Source organism: Cetorhinus maximus, chromosome 1 (assembly GCF_964194155.1).
Source record: "Cetorhinus maximus chromosome 1, sCetMax3.hap1.1, whole genome shotgun sequence".
NCBI classification, from domain to species: Eukaryota; Metazoa; Chordata; class Chondrichthyes; order Lamniformes; family Cetorhinidae; genus Cetorhinus; species Cetorhinus maximus.
This window is the reverse complement of record NC_135879.1, coordinates 196,842,187-196,863,272: the sequence shown is the minus strand read 5'-3', so window position 1 is coordinate 196,863,272 and position 21,086 is coordinate 196,842,187. Positions and strand designations below refer to the sequence as shown.

At 41.8% G+C, this 21,086-nt stretch overlaps 1 protein-coding gene across 1 annotated transcript in view; it reads right to left on the bottom strand.

The window, feature by feature from the left end:
- The window catches only part of dnai1.2 (dynein, axonemal, intermediate chain 1, paralog 2), a 332,040-nt gene that overhangs the window by 19,807 nt on the left and 291,147 nt on the right, over positions 1-21,086 (bottom strand). Inside the window, exon 19 of the mRNA XM_078538947.1 lies at positions 12,202-12,387. Coding sequence (XP_078395073.1) covers positions 12,202-12,387 — 186 coding nt within the window. The remainder of the gene's footprint in view (positions 1-12,201; positions 12,388-21,086) is intronic.

The window sequence follows — 21,086 nt, the reverse complement described above, 5'->3', positions numbered from 1 at the left end:
GGAGCCTTGGTGAGTTCCTGCAGTGCATCTTGCAGATGGTACACACTGCTGCCATTGTGTGTCAGTTGTGGATGGGATGATTGGGTGACAATCAAGCTGGCTGCTTGTCCTGGACAGTGTCAAGCTTCTTGAGTGTTGTTGGAGCTGCAATCATCCAGGCAAGTGGGGAATATTCCATCACACTCCTGACTTGTACCTTGTAGATGGTGGACAGGCTTTGGGGAGTCTGGAACTGGGTTGCTCGCTGCAAGATTCCTAGCCTCTGACCTGCTCTTGTAGCCACAGTATTTATATGGCTAGTCCAGTTCAGCTTCAGCCTTATCTTTTGCATTGATATGGTGGGCTCCTCCATCATTGAAGCCGGGTATATTTGTGGAGCCTCCTCCTCCAGTGAGTTGTTTAATTGTCCACCACCATTCACAACTGGATGTGGTAGGACCTCAGAGCTTAGATCTGATCCGTTGGTTGTGGAATCACTTAGCTCCGTCTATCACTTGCTGCTTATGCTGTTTGGCATGCAAGCTGTCCTATGTTGTGGCTTCACCAACCTCATTTTTTAGGTATACTTGGTGTTGCTTCTGGCATGCCCTCCTGCACTCTTCATTGAACGAGGGTTGATCTCCTGCTTGATGGTAACGGTAGCGTAGGGGATATGCCGGACCATGAGCTTACACATTGTGGTTGAGTACAGTTCCGCTGCTGCTGATAACCCACAGCGCTTCATGGATGCCCAGTCTTGAGTTGCTAGATCTGTTCAAAATCTATCCCATTTAGAATGGCGGTCGTGCCACACAATGCAATGGGGGTTATCCTCAATGTGAAGACAGGACTTCGTCTTCGCAAGGACTGTGTAGTGGTCACTCCTACCGATACTGCCATAGACAGATGCAACTGTGGCAGGCAGGCTGGTGAGGATGAGGTCAAGTAGACTTTTCCCTCTTGTTGGTTCCACCTGCCTCAGATCCAGTCTACCATCCTTTAGGACTCGACCAGCTCGGTCTGTAGTGGTGCTACTGAGCCACTCTTGATGATAGACATTGAAGTTCCCCACCCAGAGTACATTTTGCACCCTTGCCACCCTCAGTGCTTCCTCCAGTGGAGTTCAACATGGAAGAGTACCGATTCATCAGCTGAGGGGCCACGGTATGTGGTAATTAGCAAGAGGTTTCCTTGCCCATGTTTGACCTGATGCCATGAGACTTCATGGGACCCGGAGTCAATGTTGAAGACTCCTAGGGCAGTTCCCTCCCAACTGTATACAACTCTGCTGTCACCTCTGTTAGGTCTGTCTTGTCGGTGGGACAGGACATACCCGGGGATGGTGATGATGGTGTCTGGGACATTGCCTTAAAGGTACCTTTTCATGAGTATGATTATGTCAGGCTGTTGCTTTACTAGTCTGTGAGACAGCTCTCTCAATTTTGGCACTAGCCCCCAGATGTTAGTAAGGAGAACTTTGCAGGGTCGACAGGACTGAAATTTGCCACTGTCATTTCTGGTGCCTAGGTCGATGCCAGTGGGGTCTGTTCGGTTCCATTACTTTTAGGCTTTTTAGCGAATTGATACAACTGAGTGGTTTGCTAGGCCTTTTCAGAGGGCATTTAAGAGTCAACTACATTGCTGTGGTTCTGGAATGGTATGTAGGCGTGACAAGGTGAGGACGACAGATTTCCTTCCCTGAAGGACATTAGTGAACCAGATGGGTTTTTACGACAATGAAGAATGGTTTCATGGTCATCATTAGACTTTTAATTCCTGATTTGGGTCCCGAGGGCATTATTCTTGATCTCTGGATTACTATTCCTGTGACAATACCACTATGCCACCCCTTCTCCTTTGTCCTCATCATTTAACTATCTAAACTCTGGTATCATTCTGATAAATCTGTGCTGGACCCCCTCCAAAGCCAATAATTCATTCCTAAGACGAAAAACAGGAGTACTCAAGATGGAGTCTGACTAATGCTCCATTTAAATGAAGGACAACCTCCTCCTTGCTGTAATCCAGCCTGCTTGAAATGAAAGACATATTCAACCAGTCTTCTTGATTGAATTTTGTACCTGTCTACTAGCTTTGAATGATTGTGAACTTGGACTCCCAAAATTCTTAGCTCCTCTATAGTTCCTAATTTCTCACAATTTAGAAAACACTCTTACTTATTTTCTTCAGATAAAAGATAGATGACCTCACACTTTCCCAAATTAATCTTCAGCAGCTATAGATTTCCCCAGTCACTTAAACTGTCTGTGTCCTTTACAACTTTATGCTCCCATCTGCACTACTTAGTACTAGATACAGTGCCCAAAACTGAATGCAATACTTGATCAAGGTTCCATTCAACTGGAGAATAACCTAATTTTCTTTATAATCCAGTCCCCTTGACATAAAGGTCACATTCAATTAGCCTTTTTGATTGCATTTTTTTGTGTTTCCAGTTTGCCAGCCCACTTATTTCTTTCTGGCACATTCAAACTCAATTACCTAAAGTAGACAAGTGATTAGATGGAGCAATCCTTTCTAGAAGATGACTGCACGTCAGGGGAAACCTACAGGATCCTGGAAAGGACAATTTATTTGAGGTGATGTGGAGCAACAATGAGGGAATTACCACAACAAAAACTTGTGATGATCCTACGCCCTTGACTGAAATGGAGACTGTAAGAGGAAATAAAAACAAAAAAAGATTTTGAACAAAACAAAACAAATGAAAATGAAGCCACAAAGAAAATGAAGGATTATGGATCCTATCTTTTGTACGTCCATGTCTCCAATTTTTTTCCCAAAGTAAGCAGTTCACAAATATTTGGTGACATGATTTCCTACAATTTTTAAAATTATATTCAGTAAGAATATCTTGAGATGATTTAAAAAAAATTAAGTTGTGTATTTCAATTTTACTTAACTTTAATGTCTGCACAGATTCAGTATATGCAGTCCTTTTTCACAGATGAAATAGAATTTTCAATATAAAACACATTCATTTGTATATAGCCCTTTATGGGAAATAAACCACTACTCAGGGGCAAATAGGTGTAAAATAATCAGAAAATAAATGCAGTTCACTGAGTCCAGACAAAATAGGTCAGTTCAGGTAAAAGGGATTTCAGAATCATGTGATTAAATTGACAGGTTGGAAAGGTAGTAAAAAAGCTTGATAAATATGGAACAAAGAATAACTGGATAATTGTGAACTCGTCCAGTATTTTGCCTTTTTTAATATCTTTAAGCTCCTGAATCTCTTGAAATCTATTAAAATACAGACAAGAACACTTTACTTCTGGCAGACATTAAAAACAAGTAGATTGCTGATGATGGCACAGTGTATATTGAAACTGTTTGAGCTGCCATTGACGGAAAACCATTGAAAAACAACAAACATACTCTAAAATATAGTTGAATTTATTCAAGAATTCCTCTTTTGTGCGGGGAAGAGATTAATTACCTGGGTGGAGCGGCTAGAAGAAAATCAGGCAAGACAAGGCTCCTGTAACAAAGCCTACCTGATTACCCAACCAAGTTCAATAGACAGAAATTTTGGTGAACTATGTTTTGGGCTTGCGATCATTCCTGCACTTTTGTTCTATGCCTCAGCTAATAAAGGGAAGTATCTCGCATGCCTTCTTAATCTCCTTATTTACCTGTCCTGCTACCTTCAGGGATCAGTGGACTTGCACTTCAATGTCCTTCCATTCCTCCACACTTCTCAGTGTCCTACCATTTATTATGTATTCCTTTGCTTTGTTTGCATCACCCTCCGGCCCCCCCACTGCATACATTACCTCACACTTCTTCAGATTGAATTCCATTTGTCACTTTTCTGCCCACCTAGCCAGTCCGTCAATATCTTCATGCAGTCTGTAGCCTTTTTCCTCAGTATTAATCACATTGTCAAGTTTGGCATCATTTATAAACTTCTTAAACATGCCCCTACCTTTAAGTCTCAATCATTGTTACGTACCTGAAAAGTAAGGAACCTAACATTGAGCCCATCATGTTCCAGTTGCAAAAACAACTGTTGACCATTCCCCTTTGATTCCTGCCGCTGAGTCAATTTTGAATCCAACCTGCCAATTCCCCTTTGGTCTCCCATCAGCTTTTAATTTTCCAACCAGTCTGCCATTTGGGACATTGTCAAAAGCCGTGCCTAAATTCATGTCGTCTACATCATACGAATTATCTTCATTGACTATCTTTGCTATCTCCTCAGAAATTCAATCAAGTTAGTCAGACATGACCTTTCCTTAAGCAAATCCACACTGACTTTCCTTGATTATTCTGTGCTTTTTAAGTGGTATTTATACAGTCCCTCAGAATTTTTTCCAATAATTTTCTCAGCACCAAGCTTAGGCCGATTGGCCTGTAGTTACTCAGTCTATTCCTATCTGCTTTTTTAAACAGTGGTACGTTAGCAATCCTCTAGTTCTCTGCCACCATGCATGTAACCAAGAGGACTGGAAAATGATGATCAGAGCCTCTGCTATTTCCTCCTTTGCATCTCTTAAGAGCTTGGGATACATTTCTTTCAGGCTTAATGATTTATCTACTTTGAAAGATATTAAACACCTTAATATTCTCTCTCACACACATCTAAAGGGTTATAATTTTATTTTGCTAGAAGTGTGTTTCAGTAAAAACGGAACTGTAAGCAGAAAAAAAAGAACTGGGAAGTAACAGATGTGTTTCAAGCAGGATAAGAAATGAGATAGACAAGCTAGTAAAACAAAGAAAAGGTCCAGGGAGTGGGTGTTGGAATCAGGGGGGGCCCAGACTCCTGCACAATCAGCAAAATATGGTGGTCTTGCAAGGATGAGAACAATGTCTACTGTCTGTACACATGGAAAATAAGTGACCAAAGCCGGAGGCATCTGTTGAGCATGTGATTGTGAGTTGACAAATTAGAACATGTGTACATGTCTAACTGTGTGTAAAAAAAGGTGATTTTGCTGTAATCTGTAGAGTACAGTCTTGGACTTGCCAAGGCTGTCTCTCTTTGCGTACGCTTGAAGAATTAATAAACAATTGTAGCCTGTACCTGAGTCTCCTGGTGGTTTGTAAAGCGAATTACAACGATTGGTAAAAACAAAAAACTACTGCGGATGCTGGAAATCCAAAACAAAAACAGAATTACCTGGAAAAACTCAGCAGGTCTGGCAGCATCGGCGGAGAAGAAAAGAGTCGACGTTTCGAGTCCTCATGACCCTTCAGCAGAACTGAGTAAAGTTAGGAGAGGGGTGAAATATAAGCTGGTTTAAGGTGGGGGTGGGGGGGTGGGTGGTGCTGCTGTGATCTTGCACTGGATCATCGCAGTGGCACTGCAAACAGGTCAGTACATTTATTTAACACCCATAGTCAGCTCAGTAAGCCTGCCTGAGTAAATGTCTGGCCGAGTATCCAAAGAATCTGAAAGGAGGACTCAGGACAGGAGACAAAACTGTGCTGGCGGGCTAGGAAGCTGAAGCTGCGCAGATAGGTCAGACCACTTGAAGTTGCTAGCGGAAGAGTTAGTCAAAGCCATGCAGGACAGGAAACTGAGACCGCACAGGTACTAAGGAAAACAAGATGATTTCAGGAGAGAAGAAGAAAGAGCACCTCAATTGGGGACCAAAAGGCTCCATTACAAGGTTCATAGCAGAACATCATAAAAAACTTATTAAGAAAATGCAAAAGTCCCCCAATGATTTTTGGTTAAAAATGAATTAATCTAAGTCACAAGAGCTGTCTGCTCTGGAGAAAGAAAGAGAGAGAGAGCGGTACCCCTAGGGGAGTTAATAAGCAGTGACAGGCAAGGACAAAGGAAGTGTGAGTTTCAGTCATTTTGATTGTCCGTGTAGGTGAAGCCTCGAAAGTCCCTTTGCTATCCAGATCCAGGTCCCACTGCTACTTGAAGTTTTGTTTCGAGTATGAAAGTTTTAGTTGTTAAGATAAATGTTATAAGGATGGAAAGACATACCTTTATACATGAAGTGTTTGTGTGTAAGGAAGAATTTGCATGTGAGCTTTAATGAGTTTTCTTTCCTAAATTGTCATTTGTGTGTGAGGTTCAGCACCTTAGAGTCAAAATGTTTTGAGTATAAGGTTCGAGTTGAGATTTCTGGCAAAATCGAAATTCAAAGGTATTGTAAAGATAAAACAGAGTTTTTTTTTGAGGTGAACTAGCCTTTGCACCACCCCCTTGCAGACTAGAAGGGAGTAACTCTTTTCAACAGCTTCCCAGCTGATTAGGATTGATGAATTAGTTTTAGTTTATACAAGCTGGTATTTTGAAAAATCTGAGGGAAAAAATTACCTTAAATTCAAAAGGATTTTAGGAAAATCAAAAGACATAAACACACAGTCTAGGAGGTTTCTACAGACAAAAGGGGGTTTCTTTTGAAGAAGAGATTAATTGAATATGAAAGAAAATTTGCAGCCCAACAGCACTGTTATTTGAATTTGGGACAATCTTGAGGTGTGAAAAGTGTAGTGTAATTTAGCAAGTTACTTTTGAATAAATAGGACGCTATCCAAGATAAAGAATATGTGTTGATAAACATGTGGGGCTTTTAATCTGGATACAAATTTATACACATGAGAAAGAGGTTGTTTTAATTTTGATAGCGTAAATTACAGTTCTTATAAAGTTTAAAATTTGGAAGTCTGGTTCCCGATAAAATTTTCAAAAGGGAATTTTTATTTAACAATTGACACTAATTCAAATGCTGCAAGCTCTTTCTATTTGTAAGTCTGTTCCCAAAATATTGACAAAGTTTGGCAGAAATCCAATTTTTGGCAGCATAAATGAATCTGGGATAATTTTAAAATGAGAAAAAGGTCAGACACAATCTAATGGGTTAATTTTGAGAAAATAAAATTTTGTCTGAGGAGAAGATGGTAAGGAAGCAAAATATGTTAATGCCTGAAATCAAATAGAAGTGTTTGATTTCTGTTTTAAAAATGTTATGAGAATACTCTATTGGACTGTAAAGTCTCTCCGGACAACCCGAACGAGATAAGATGGTAGCTATTGCATGTGTTAAAATGGTGTGAGGAAATGATTAAGGATAGGGGATAGAGTTAGGGAAAGAGGACACAATAAACACACTTTTAAGAGAACTGAGATTGATAATCTGGCCATCACCTGAGACATTGGAACCTCACGGGGGGAGATAAGCAAAGATCTAGAGATAGAGATCCCCATTGACATGGAATAGCTAATATGGCCTAAAGAGTAAGGGAACATTTTAAACGATCAAGGCAATAGAGAAACTGACCTTAAGATAATCTATCATGGTCAAAGGGAGAAGAACCTGAAGATAAAGTATAAGCAATCTGTAGCTGAGGCAATAGAAGGGAAAGGAGAAATAATACTTAACAACAATTTACCACAAGATGGGCACAGGTAAAGGGAAAGCTGGAAAAAGGTTAATTAGATGTATTACTGACTATATTAATGTGCCTGTGAGCTACAAAAGGTAAGACCACAAGATTAACACTATGATGACAGGCAGAGTTAAGCAGCTCCCAGAGAGAACCGCAACTGGAGTGAAAACATTGAGCCATTGAAAGATAGGATAAGAAGATGCATTGTAGAGTGGTGTAGACAGCTTGAGAAATTGAGGTCCGAGGTGAGACAGCAGGAGATAGTGGAACAGGAAAGTAGTGAGGAGGAGCAGTTCCCCCCAGGACATGCTAGAAGTGAGGGATAAGGTAATGGTGAAAGTAACGCCCAAGAAATCAGGTTTTGTACCCAAGTGAATAGGACCTTATGAGATAATACTGATTAGTGGTTAATGCACCTGTGTGGATATGAAAGGGCGCTGGAAGCATTAGTCGCAATTGAAGCATGTTCCTGACAAATCTTATTTTACAGAATTAATCGTGACCAACCAATGATAACTAGAAGTTCTTGCACTTGAATCCACAGAAATGATGCTACAACAATAGAGCTAACTGACTTAACAAGTGGAGGCGAAATACCACGGCCACAATTAATTGATCCCCCTTGTCCAGCATTGAGCCCTGGACCATAGAATGGGCGAGTGTTGATAAAAGCAGGCAAAAACTTTATATGACAATGTATACCATGAGCTAGTACCTGTCGCTCTAAATATCTCTGATATTGGCCTGCCAGAGTGGTGTTTGGATCATACCCGAGCATTGTATGCGATGCTGATAAAACAAGAGACAGCACAGGTAGCCTGGTCTAATGGTGGAGGACGGCCTGTGATTCCATCCTCTGTTCAGGGAAAAGGTCGACTAAAACGTAGTCTGGTTAATGACGTTGCCACAGCATTTAACACAGGGACCTCAGTAGTAAATTCGATTGATTTGGCAATAGTGGACCACAAGGTCTGGACTTTAAGCTCTCACAGAATCACAGTGCAGAAGAGGCCCTTCGGCCCATCGAGTCTGCACTGACATGTGAAAAACACCTGACCTACCTACCTAATCCCATTTACCAGCACTTGGCCCATAGCCTTGAATGTTATGACGTGCCAAGTGCTCATCCAGGTACTTTTTAAAGGATGTGAGGCAACCCGCCTCCACCACCCTCCCAGGCAGTGCATTCCAGACTGTCAGCACCCTCTGGGTAAAAAAGTTATTCCTCACTTCCCCCCTAAACCTCCTGCCCCTCACCTTGAACTTATGCCCCCTTGTGACTGACCCTTCAACTAAGGGGAACAGCTGCTCCCTATCCACCCTGTCCATGCCCCTCATAATCTCGTACACCTCAATCAGGTCGCCCCTCAGTCTTCTCTGCTCCAACAAGAACAACCCAAGTCTATCCAATCTCTTTTCATAACTTAAATGTTTCATCCCAGGCAACATCCTGGTGAATCTCCTCTGCAACCCTCCAGTGCAATCACATCCTCCCTATAATGTGGCACACAGTACTCCAGCTGTGGCCTCACTAAGGTTCTATACAACTCCAACATGACCTCTCTACTTTTGTAATCTATGCCTCGATTGATAAAGGCAAGTGTCCCATATGCCTTTCTCACCACCCCACTAACATGCCCCTCCGCTTTCAGAGATCTATGGACACACACGCCAAGGTCCATTCGTTCCTCAGGACTTCCTAGTGTCATGCTGTTCATTGAATACTTCCTTGTCAAATTACTCCTTCCAAAGTGAATCACCTCACACTTTTCAGGGTTAAATTCCATCTGCCACTTATCTGCCCATTTGACCATCCTGGCTATATCTTCCTGTAGCCCAAGCCACTCAACCTCACTGTTAACCAGCTGGCCAATCTTTGTGTCATCTGCAAACTTATTAATCCTACTCCCCACATAGTCATCTATGTTGTTTATATAAATGACAAATAATAGGGGACCGAGCACAGATCCCTGTGGTACACCACTGGACACTGGCTTCCAGTCACTAAAGCAGCCTTCTGTCATCACCCTCTGCCTCTTACAACTAAGCCAATTTTGAATCCACCTTATCAAATTACCCTGTATCCCATGTGCATTTGCCTTCTTTATAAGTCTCCCAAGTAGGACTGTGTCAGCTTAAGAAAATTCTGGAAAAGGGACGGGAGGTTCAGGACAGGCAATTCAGTACGGACCAAGACCTGACACAAATAGTTCAGAGCTTGGCCACTGTAATAGAGAGCCATGCATGGACCATTAATAAATTGATTAATGTAGAGAGAGACCTCTCAGTTGAATCGGTCAGGAATGGCGTCTACAGCACCTATGGATCATGGATGCTCGAGCAGACCCAGGAAAACCTGAGACAAATTCATCAGGGTGAGGTGCCCCCGTGGATAGCAAATGCACACTTGTTTAACCTGTCAGGACAGGACTGGTTGCCAGTTCAGGGGTCTGACACGTGTATATAGAACTGATACTAAGTGTGTTGTGAATAATAATATGTTAATCGGTATAGTTTTGGCAAACCCAGTTATACCAGATTCAACACCTACTAAGACATTATATAGAGTAGAAAATATTGGGGTAGTTAGGGGGGAGTATTATTTAAGGTATCATAATATACCACCATATGCAGTAGAGATAGAGTGTAATATAGTAAGCACCACTTTAGAGAGATGCAGTGTAGAGGCCTCTTTGGTAGTGTGTCCACATCCGAAAATGAGATAGAAGAAGCAAGGTATGGGTTTAATGCAACAGCCAATTGTACAATGGAAGCAATATCGGCTATGTTGGAGCCAACTCACGTTGCATACCTGGGTACAGGGAGATATTGCATTACCACGACACAACAAGAATACCAATATGGGGACAATCGATCTTGTCCTATAGCCAGCCCTGTGGTGGGTCAATACTCACAGGTACCAGCCAGGGTGGGAAAGGTAGAACTTGGGGAAATCTTCAAGAGGGAAACAGTTAATATGCAGGCAGAGGAAAGCATAAAAGAAAACCTGACACAGTATTTGAGCCAGTTTTCCTATGTAATCCCACTGTTATCTGAACGCCTTACAGGTATCTGCGATGAGACCCATTGAGTGCACAGAACCTATTACATGTTGTAGCAACACGTTAAAACGATGACAGATGAGATCGAACAGATAGACAATACCACGTTGTGGGAAGACTTGTGGAGTTGGGGGCTGAATGTACAGATACACCCCTGGATTAGGATCATCTCCCATGTTTTGGTTATTGCCCAGTTGATATTGGTTCTACACCTAACATACCTGGTCCACCGCACTAGCAGGACACACAAGAGATGGCAAAGAGTATAGGATTTCAGGAAGATGGGGGCTAAACAAGAGAGGCAAGTGCCCGTATTGCAGGGCCAGCCTGTACAGATGGTATAGCCCTTCTAACCCTAAGCTCAATATCTGGCCAGTATCAATGGGCGGCAGAGGATAAGGAAAGGGGCAATGCCACTGAGTAGGCTACCTTGGGCTAGGCCAAGGTCCAAAAGGGCAAAAGGGTTATAATTTTATTTTGTTAGAAGTGTGTTTCAGTGAAAACAGAACTGTAAGCAGAAAAACAGAATTGGGAATTAAGACATGTGTTTCAGGCAGGATAAGAAATGAGATAGGCAAACTAGTAAAACAAAGAACAAGGTCCAGAGGGTGGGTGTTGGAATCATGGAGGCCCAGGCTCCTGCACAATCAGCAAGATCTGGTGGTCTTGTAAGGATGAGAACAATGGGAAATAGGTGACCAAAGCCGGAGGCATCTGTTGAGCAGTTGATTGTGAGATGATAAGATTAGAATATGTGTACTGTGTATAAAAAAGGTGATTTCGCTGTAATCTGTAGAGTACTGTCTTGAATTGTCTAAGGCTGTCTCTCCCTGCGTACGCTTGAAGAATTAATAAACAATTGTAGCTTGTACCTGAGTATCCTGGTGGTTCGTAAGGTAAATTACAACACATCGTCACCCATTTTTGTGAAGACAGATGCAAAGTATTCAACCAAGAACCCCACCACTCATTTGACAAAGATCTCCTCGTATTTTCATCGAAATAGGGGCTTTAATAAGTCTTGCATACATCTTATGAAGCAGTTCTGGGTTGTGCTATTCAGCATTGTGCATATTTAGCACGCCAAAGGCAGCTAGCCCCTAATGTACAACTGCTTTAAGAGTGCCAAAATGTGCCTTATTAGCTCCTATTTTCTTAATATTATCAAAAGAGTAATCAAATAACTTTCAAAAATACATATGATTTAGGAGTAGGAGTAGGCTCTGCCATTCAATAAGATCATGGCTAATCTGATTGTGGCCTCAACTCCACATTTCTCATACTCTCAATAACCTTTGACTACCTTGTTAGTCAAGAATCTATCTACCTCTGCCTTAAAAATATTCATTGACCCTGCCTCCACTGCTCTCTGGGGAAGAGAGTTTCAAAGATTCACAACCCTCTGGGAGAAAAAAAATTCTTCTCATCTCTGTCTTAAATGGGAGATTCCTTATTTTTAAACTATGTCCCCTAGTTCTAGTCTCTCCTACAAGGGGAAACATCCTTTATGCATCCACCCAGTCAAGTCCCCTCAGGATTTTACATGTTTCAATAAGATCATCTCTCAATCTTCTAAACTCTAATGTGTCAGTCGAGTGAACCTTCTCTGAACTGCTTCTAATGTATTTATATATTTTCTTAAATAAGGAGTCCAAAACTGCACACAGTACTCTAGATGTGGTCTCACCAATGTCCTGTACAATAACAGAATTAATATATTTTTATTTCCAACAGTGGTACTCTGCTGTACTCTAATTGGACATTTAAGGAACTATCTTACCTTAGGTTGTTTTCGGAGGTTTGGAGAGAGTTTCAAGATTGCCACACCACCGCGTTCATCTCCTACCATTATAATAGGGTAGGTTGGATTGAATTCAATATGTGTGAGTTTATTTCTTTTCTTATTCACAATAGCTTGCTCACAGATTGGTTCATATTTGTTAACATTCAAGTCAAACACATGAATCTGGTAAGTAGAAAAGAAGTAAAAAAATTAATGTAGCATAAAACGTAAAACCCCTTTCTCAATAAAATGAAAACTCAATGGAAGTAGTCGGCTGAGGTTTGGTTTTTGGCTAAAGGATAGGTGCATGAATTGTGAAGATTGAAAGACAAGTTGGGAGAATAAACAAAATTAAATTGTCCATTGTCATAGATTTGTACACTTGATTGGGTACTATTGAGGCCGTCGGGCTAATGACGAAGTTAAGGAGAGAAAGGTTAGGGAAGATCTGATATGCTACGTTTGATAGACAAGTAAAGAGTTAACTGAATAAAGATAGAATAGGTTGAGAAAAGAATGAAGAATAAATAAGGTCATGAACTTGGCAGCTAGGAGCGTCGCTGGCTGTGCTTTGATTTCCATGCCCTGCTTTCAGAGCCAGGCTCTTCCAGAGGGTGGGTATTTGCCAGGAAGGTGTCTAGACCATAAAAATGGCATGAACCAGGCACTTTGCCAGCACTAATCCCTCAATAGGTTCAGTACACCTCTTCTTCCTCTGTTTGGGAAGAAACCAGATTATTACCTTTAAATTTTGAGGATCAGCGTTCATATATAATTAGTTAGACTTTTGTTTTGATTAATAAGGTTCAAATCTGATTTGAGTTTCAAATAAACAACAGAAGACCATAAGTACATCAGCTCTGATATACACCATTGTTAAGCTGCCAGAGAAACACAAACATGAAAACACCATAAAGAAATCTATGCCCAAGACAAAAGATTACGCCTACCATTACATACCATAACACAAGAGACTGTTAAGGAAAATGGAAGCAAATGGAATTGGAAGCAAAGTTTTAACATGGACAGGAAATTGGTTAGGAAACAACAGGAGGTAAATTGGATGGCCTGTGAAAATGTGTGCAAGGATCAGGCACTAAGGGAATGTACAAGGGTGATTAATTATGTATAGAATACGGCATAATCTTATTTATAAATTTTGTTTGCAAAGTATATTTTGTGGTGGCACTTAATCTTGCATTGTGACCAGCAGGACAATATATTGGTAAATGACAGAGGGAAGCTAAAGAGTATGGGACTGTTGATGAATGGTGAATTGGAGTTGTGGTTACTGGTATTGCACTCAAATTAGTTTTTCACAGACAGTCAAGCCAGAAACAGGCTGTCTAGGTTAGTGCCACCCTTCCTTTTTCTTCTCTTCCTCCTCCTCATGTTACTCCTCTTCAGCTGCTTGCTTGATGGCTGGTGGGAAGTGCTAGCCCCACAAATTGGAGATGTGCAGCATGCAGCAGATCACAGTGAACCCTGAGGCCCGCTTAGCCATGTACTGCAGGGCTCCTCAGTGCCATCTAGACAGAGGAGTTAAGGAAACATATGAATGAGTATTTCACCTCATTTCTATTTTTCCTTAGTTCTGATGAAGAGTCATACAGACTCTCTGTATTCCTCTCCACAGATGCTGTCAGATCTGCTGAGTTTTTCCAGCTATTTTTGTTTTTGTTTCAGATTTCCAACATCTGCAGTATTTTGCTTTTATTTTAGACAGAGGAGTTGTTGTTTTAGCATGCCAGTGGTCTGCTCCATTTTATTTCTTCAGGTAGCCAGTTCCCATTGTATGCATGCTTTGTATGTATGCAAAAGTTGCAAACTGGAGTCATGGGCCATGTCATTAGCGGGTATCCCTCGTCAATGAGTAGCCACGCTTTGGTTTGCTGTGATGGCTGAAATGCAGCTGGCACGGTGGACTGTCCCAGAATGTAGGCATCACAACTGTTACCAGGATCTGCACTGACTTGCATTGATGTGCTGCCTGTGATCACAAACCAGCTGAATGTAGAGGGACTGAAATCCCTATTGGAACATGGTATGTAATGGAGTTGACATATGGTACCTGCAAAGGGATGTGCATGTAGTCAATAGCATCCTGCATTATGGGAAGCATATAATCCTAGCAGTGTGTCCTGCTCTTGCTCTGCCTGCTTGTGTCTGGCATGACAGAATGAAACACAGTTAGTCCTTTTTGAATAGGGAACCTCAGCGCCTTCCCCTATTCAACAGTTGGCAGCAAACTGTGAGGTGGCATTATCTCCAGCTCCAGTCTGTAAGGAGCTAGATGCATAGAAATTTATCCCACAGTCATCTTCACAGCCACTAGCATTGTGGTCCTTATCCTGCTCTGAAGTTGCAGTTGTGGCTGCAGCAGTTGGCACATCTCAGTGAGGACATGTTTATTTAGGTGCAGATATCCCACAAATTGTTCCTTGCTGAGTGAGGTTCAGGTAGGGGAATTACTGCCCGAATACCCTGGTGGAAATGTCCTCCTGCTGAGAGCCCTTCTCCACCTCCCCCTTCCAGCAGTGTGTCCTGCTCTGCGCAACCGTTGCTCATTCTTATTCATGTTCTATTCCAAGGGGAAGGCCTACTAATGCACTTATTTTTGGGAGCAACTAGTTTTTGCATAAACCTTGAAGTCATAAAGAAGTCTTTCAGCACCTGCCACACCAGTAGACCTTTACAATTTAAAACAATTATGGAAAGCACCAAATACTCGCAGAATTATTCCAAGAGCCTAAAGAAATCAACCAACATCTAACCTGAAAGTAATCGATAAGCTTTTTAAATAGTGGTGGTGCATCCTTCATGCTGCTTAATGCATGTTAAGTTGTGCAAGGTTAGGAAAGGGCAGCACTGAAGCATGGAGCAAGGTCACTTGGTGATAGCTGTCATGATCTGCCTAGTCTGCATACTTTCAGTGGACAGGGCATCTGACATGACTCATAGCAGAAGTGTATACACACACAGCGGACTGCATATTGGTCCACAAATGGCACCTGTAGCACTCAAACAATGTGCAATTTCACGCCCAGCGAGTAGGGTTAATGAGTTTGTACTCTGAATGGGAGGAGGTGACTAGTGGTATTCCAAAGGGATCTGTACTGGAACCTCAGCTTTTCAGTACATTCATAAATGTCTTAGAAGAAGTAATAGAGTTCAAACAAGTTTGCCGATGACACTAAGGCCTGAAATTTCGCAAAAATGGAAGGGCTGCACACCTAAGCCAAAATGGCAACAGAGCCCTGATTCTGGAGGCTCCATCCCCAAACTTGGCACCTACCACTTTATCCCGGCAGTGATGGGAGGGGGGACGTGATGGGGGCAGAATCCATTTCACACATCCGAGGTTCATGGAGGCAGCTGCACTATTAAGTGCACATTTAAAAGTTCAGCTGCGTTCGCTCAGAAGCAATTTCACTATCAGGATTTCCAAAACACAACTCTTGGGATTCAGCAATTAGAGGAGAAGGTCTAAAGTAACCTTAGTTATTAGGAGAGGTCAGGTACCGTTTGGGAGAGGTCGGGCACATCTTTGGGATTGTTAAGAGTAGATTAATGTGTGTAAAAGTGGAGAAGGTCTGTAGAACTGTCAAATCATTAAAATCCCCTGCTCTTTAATTGTTGAAAAAAAGCCGTCAGTTGAAAAAAATCAGCGCTTGCAATTTCAATTGCTGTTTCTTGTCATATGCTTGAGGCCTGTCATTACAGAATTAGTGCTGTTTACTGTTTCCACAACCTATCATCATCACAGTGGGGAGCCTGTAAATTCAGTTTGATTGACAACTCCAAGTGCTTATAAAGAGTTTAGCTGTCTTTGATGTGGGGCTATGAAAACAAATGTTTGTTTTTTTTATAAGGGATTAAGTACTTGAAGGGATTTAAATATATTGAATAGGCTTTTATCAATGAGTGTTTTTTTAATATAGTGAAGTCTATAATAGATACTTATTTTATTTTATCTCTTCATTTAAAACAATGAGCGAGTGAGCGTGCGTGGACTTCATTTAATACAAAGATCGAGTGAGCGTGGACGTCTTTTATAACAAAGAGCAAGTGAGCATGGACTTCATTTAAAACAGAGAGCGAATGAGTGTGGACTTTATTTAAAACAGTGAGTGGGTGAGCTGTAGACTTTATTTAAGACAGAGTGCGGAGACGTTGTTTAAAAAGAGCAGGGAGAGCAGCTGATTGGTGAGTTGAATTGGTGAGTATTTCTAACCTTTGGATTAAAATTAAAGTCTATAGTTAGTGTTTAGATCTCTAGTCTTTATTTTCTCTTTCTTAAAAATAGCTTGTTAAGTATAAGATCGATGTTGGCATAAACAATTAATTTCAATGAAGTGTAAAGAGCAGGGAAACTAGAGTAATTAATTAAATAAAACAAGATAGTGATGGCAGGACAGGTGAAGTGTTGCTGCTGCGGCATGTGGGGTTGCTGGACACCAAGGTGATCCGGAGCAAACACATCTGTAGTAAGTGTTTGTAGCTCGGGGAACTTCGGATCCGAGTTAAGGAGCTGGAGTTTGAGCTGCAGACATTGCGCCACATCAGGGAGGGGGAAAGTTACCTGGACACTTTGCTCCAGGAGGCGGTCACACCCTACAGGTTAGATAACTCAAATTTGTTCTGTGACCAGGGACAGGAGGGTGTGATTGCAGGTGAGGCAGGTATGGAAACCAGGAGGTAGCGTTCAAGGAGCTTCAGCCCCTGAAATTGTCCAACAGTTATGAGGTTCTTGCAAGCTGTGTGGATGATTGCAGGGACTACAGGACTGATGAACAAACTGACCACGGCACCGGGTACAGGAAGCCATTCAAGTGGGGGGAGGAAATAGGAATATAGTAGTGGTAGGGGACAGTATAATTAGGGGGGATAGATACTGTTCTCTGCAGCCATGAGTGTGAGTCCCGAAGGCTGTATTGCCTGCCCGATGCCAGGGTTAAGGACATCTCCTCAGGGCTGGAGAGAAACTTGGAGTGGGAGGGGAGAGATCCAGTTGTCGTCATCCACATTGGTACTAATGATGTTGATAGGACTAGGAAGGAGGTTCTGCTGAAAGAATTTGAACAGTTAGGAGCTAAATTAAAAAGCAGAGCCTCCAAGGTAATAATCTTGGGATTACTACCTGAACCATGGGAAAACTGACATAGGGTAAATAAAGTCAAGGAGTTAAATGCATGGCTCAAAGATTGGTGTGGGAGGAATGGGTTTCAGTTCATGGGGCATTGACATTGGTACTAGGGTAGAAGGGAGCTGTTCTGGTGGGATGGGCTTCACTTGAACCATGCTGGGACCAGTGTCCTGGCGAATTGATATTAGGGCTGTAGAGAGGGCTTTAAACTAAATAGAGGTGGGGAGAGTTCTGGTGAGGGGATATGTAGGCTTACAAAGCAAAAGGATATGGTGGCATTGCAGGGAAGCTACTTAGGTAATGATGCCCAGAGTGTGACAGGAAGGGACAGAGTGTACAAACAAAAATAAACAGCAGCATATAGGGTCAAAGGTGGAAAAAATGGTAAAAAGGTACAATTACTGCCCCTTTACCTAAATGCATGTAGTATTTGGAACAAAATAAATGGATTAATGGCACAAATAGAGATCAATGGGTCTGATTTTATATCCATTATAGAGACATGGTTACAAGGAGATCAAACCTGGGAACTAAATATTCAGGGGTATGTGACTTTTCGAAAGGACAGGTAGGAATGAAATGGTGGTGGGGTAGCTTTGGTAGTATGAGATGGAATAAGTACGATATCAAGAAATGACCTTGGATCGGAAGATGTAGAATCCATATGGGTGGAGGTAAGAAATAACAAGGGGAAGAAGACACTGGTGGGAGTAGTCTATAGGCCCCCTAACAGTAGCTATGCTATCAAGCAGAGAATAAATCAGGAAATAAGGAGGGCATATAAAAAAAAGTATATTAATCAGGGTGATTTAATGTCTATGTAGGTTGGGAAAATCAAATTGGCAGAGGTAGCCACGAGCAAGAATTCAGAGTATATTTGGGACAGTTTCCTAGAACAATATGTTGTGGATCCAACCTGGGAGCAGGCTGTTTTGGATCTGGTAGTGTGTAATGAGGAAGGTTTAATAAATGATCTCAGAGTAAAAGATCCCTTAGCAAACAGTGACCATAACATGGTGGAATTTAACATTCAATTTGAGAGTGAGAAACTTAGTTTGTAAACATCTATGCTAAACTTAAATAAGGGTAATTACAAAGGAATGAGGGCAGAGTTGGCTGGAGTGGACTGGGAAAGATGGTTGATGAACAATGGTAGACATTTAAGAAAATAGTTCATGACTCACAACAAAGATATATCTCAGTGAGGAAGAAGGATTGTAGGAAGGGAATAAACCAACGATCGTTAACCAATCATTAAGGATAGTATCAAAGTGAAAGAAAAACATACAAAGATTAGTGGTAAGCCTGAGCATTGGAAAAGGTTTAAAAGCCAACGGAAGATGACCAAAAAAAATAAAGAGGAAGAAAATAAACTTTGACGGTAAACTAGCAAATAATATAAAAACGGACAGCAAGAGCTTCTTTAAATATATAAAAAAGAAGAGAGAGGCCAAAGTCAATATAGGCCCCTTAGAGAATGAGGCTGGGGAAATAATAATGGGTAACCAGGAAACGGCAGAGGAGTTGAATAAATACTTTGCATCAGTCTTCACGGTAGAAGACACTAACAGCATACCAAAAATTCTAAATAATCATGGGGCAAAAGGTGGGGGGGATGGGAATAACTGTCACTAGAGAAAAAGTACCAGGGAAACTAATGGAGCTAAAGGCCGATAGGTCCCCTGGACCTGATGGGTTGCATCCTAGGATATTAAAGGAAATAGCTGCAGAGATAGTGAATTCATTGGTAGCAATCTTCCAAGAGTCCTTGGATTCTGGAAAAGTCCCAGAGGATTGGAAAACTGCCAATGTAACACCCTTATTCAAAAAGGGAGGGAGACAAAAAGCTGGTAGCTATAGGCCAGTTAGCTTAACCTCTGTCATTGGAAATGTTAGAGTTTATTATAAAGGATGTAATAGCAGAGAATTTAGAAATACATAATCTAATCAAGCACAGTCAGCATGGCTTTATGAAGGGGAAATCATGCCTGACAAATTAATTAGAATTCTTTGAGGAGATAACAAGCAGGATAGATAAAGGGGAACCAGTAGATATAATATATTTGGATTTCCAACAGGCGTTCGATAAAGCACCACACATTAGGCCACTTAATAAGATAAGAGCCCATGGTGTTGGGGTAGTACATTAGCATGGATGGAGAATTGACTAACTAATAGAAGATAGAAACAAAAAGCTAAAAGCTACTGCGGATGCTGGAAATCCAAAACAAAAACAGAATTACCTGGAAAAACTCAGCAGGTCTGGCAGCATCGGTGGAGAAGAAATCAGTCAACGTTTCGAGTCTTCATGACCCTCTGTTCTGCCGAAGGGTCATGAAGACTCGAAACGTTGACTGATTTCTTCTCCACCGATGCTGCCAGACCTGCTGAGTTTTTCCAGGTAATTCTGTTTTTGTAATAGAAGATAGAGTTGGAATAAGGGGGGCATTTTCAAGATGGCAACTTGTAACTAGTGGAGTGCCACAGGGATCAGTGCTGGGGCCACAATTATTTACAATATATATTAATGACTTGGATGAGGGAAATGAATGTACTATCGCCAAGTTTTCAGATGACACAAATAGGTGGGACGGCAAGTGGTGAGGATGACACAAAGAGTCTACAGAGGGATATAGACAGGTTAAGTGAGTGGGCAAAAACGTGGCAGATGGAATATAATGTGGGGAAGTGTGAGGTTATGCACTTTGGCAGGAAGAATAGAGAAGCTGAATATTATGTAAATAGAGAAAGACTGTAGAAAGCTGCAGCACCGAGGGATTTGGGGGCCTCATGCATGAATCCCAAAAAGCTCACATACAAGTTCAGCAGGTAGAGGTAAGGCAAATGGAATGTTGGCCTTTATTTCAAAGGGAATGGAGTATAACAATAGGGAAGTCTTGCTAAAACTATACAAGGCACTAGTTAGACCACACCTAGAATACTGTAAACAGTTTTGATCCCCTTATCCGAGGAAAGATATACTGGCATTGGAGACAGTCCAGAGAAGATTCACTACGTTGATCCCAGGAATAGCGGGATTTTCTTGTGAGGAGAGGTTGAGTCAGTTGGGCCTGTACTCATAGGAGTTAAGAAGAAGGAGAAGCAACCTTATTGAAGCATGTAAGATTCTTAGAGGGTTTGACAGGGTAGATGCTGAGAGGTTGTTTCCCCTTTTGGGGGAGTCTAGGACCAGAGGGCATAATCTCAGAGTAAGGGGGCGCCCACTTAAAATAAAGATAAGGAGGAATTTCTTCTCTCAGAGGGTAGTCAATCTGTGGAATACATTACTGCAGAGGGCTGTAGAGGCTGGGTCGTTAAGTGTATTCAAAGCTGAGATATACAGGTTTTTAATCAGTAAGGGAATCAAGGGTCATGGGGAAAATGCAGGAAAGTGGAGTTAAGGATTATCAGATCAGCCATGATCTCATTGAATGGCAGAGCAGACTCGATGGGCTGAATGGCCTACTTCTTATGGTCTTATGGCTCCGGAGGTCTGCCCATGGTGGATAATGGGTGTTTTGATATGGAGGGTGAAAGAGCAAAGGGTGGTGGTTGGGGGGCATGGGTTGGCATGAGTTGGCACTAAGTTGGCATAGGGCCTTCAAATGACTATGAAGATGAGTGGTGCTCATGAGTTGGCATGAGTTAGCATGAGTTCTCATGGGGCTATAAGGGGCCATGCGTGATGGCCAAACGAGCATAGGTTGACATGGTGAGTATGAGGGGCCATAGATGG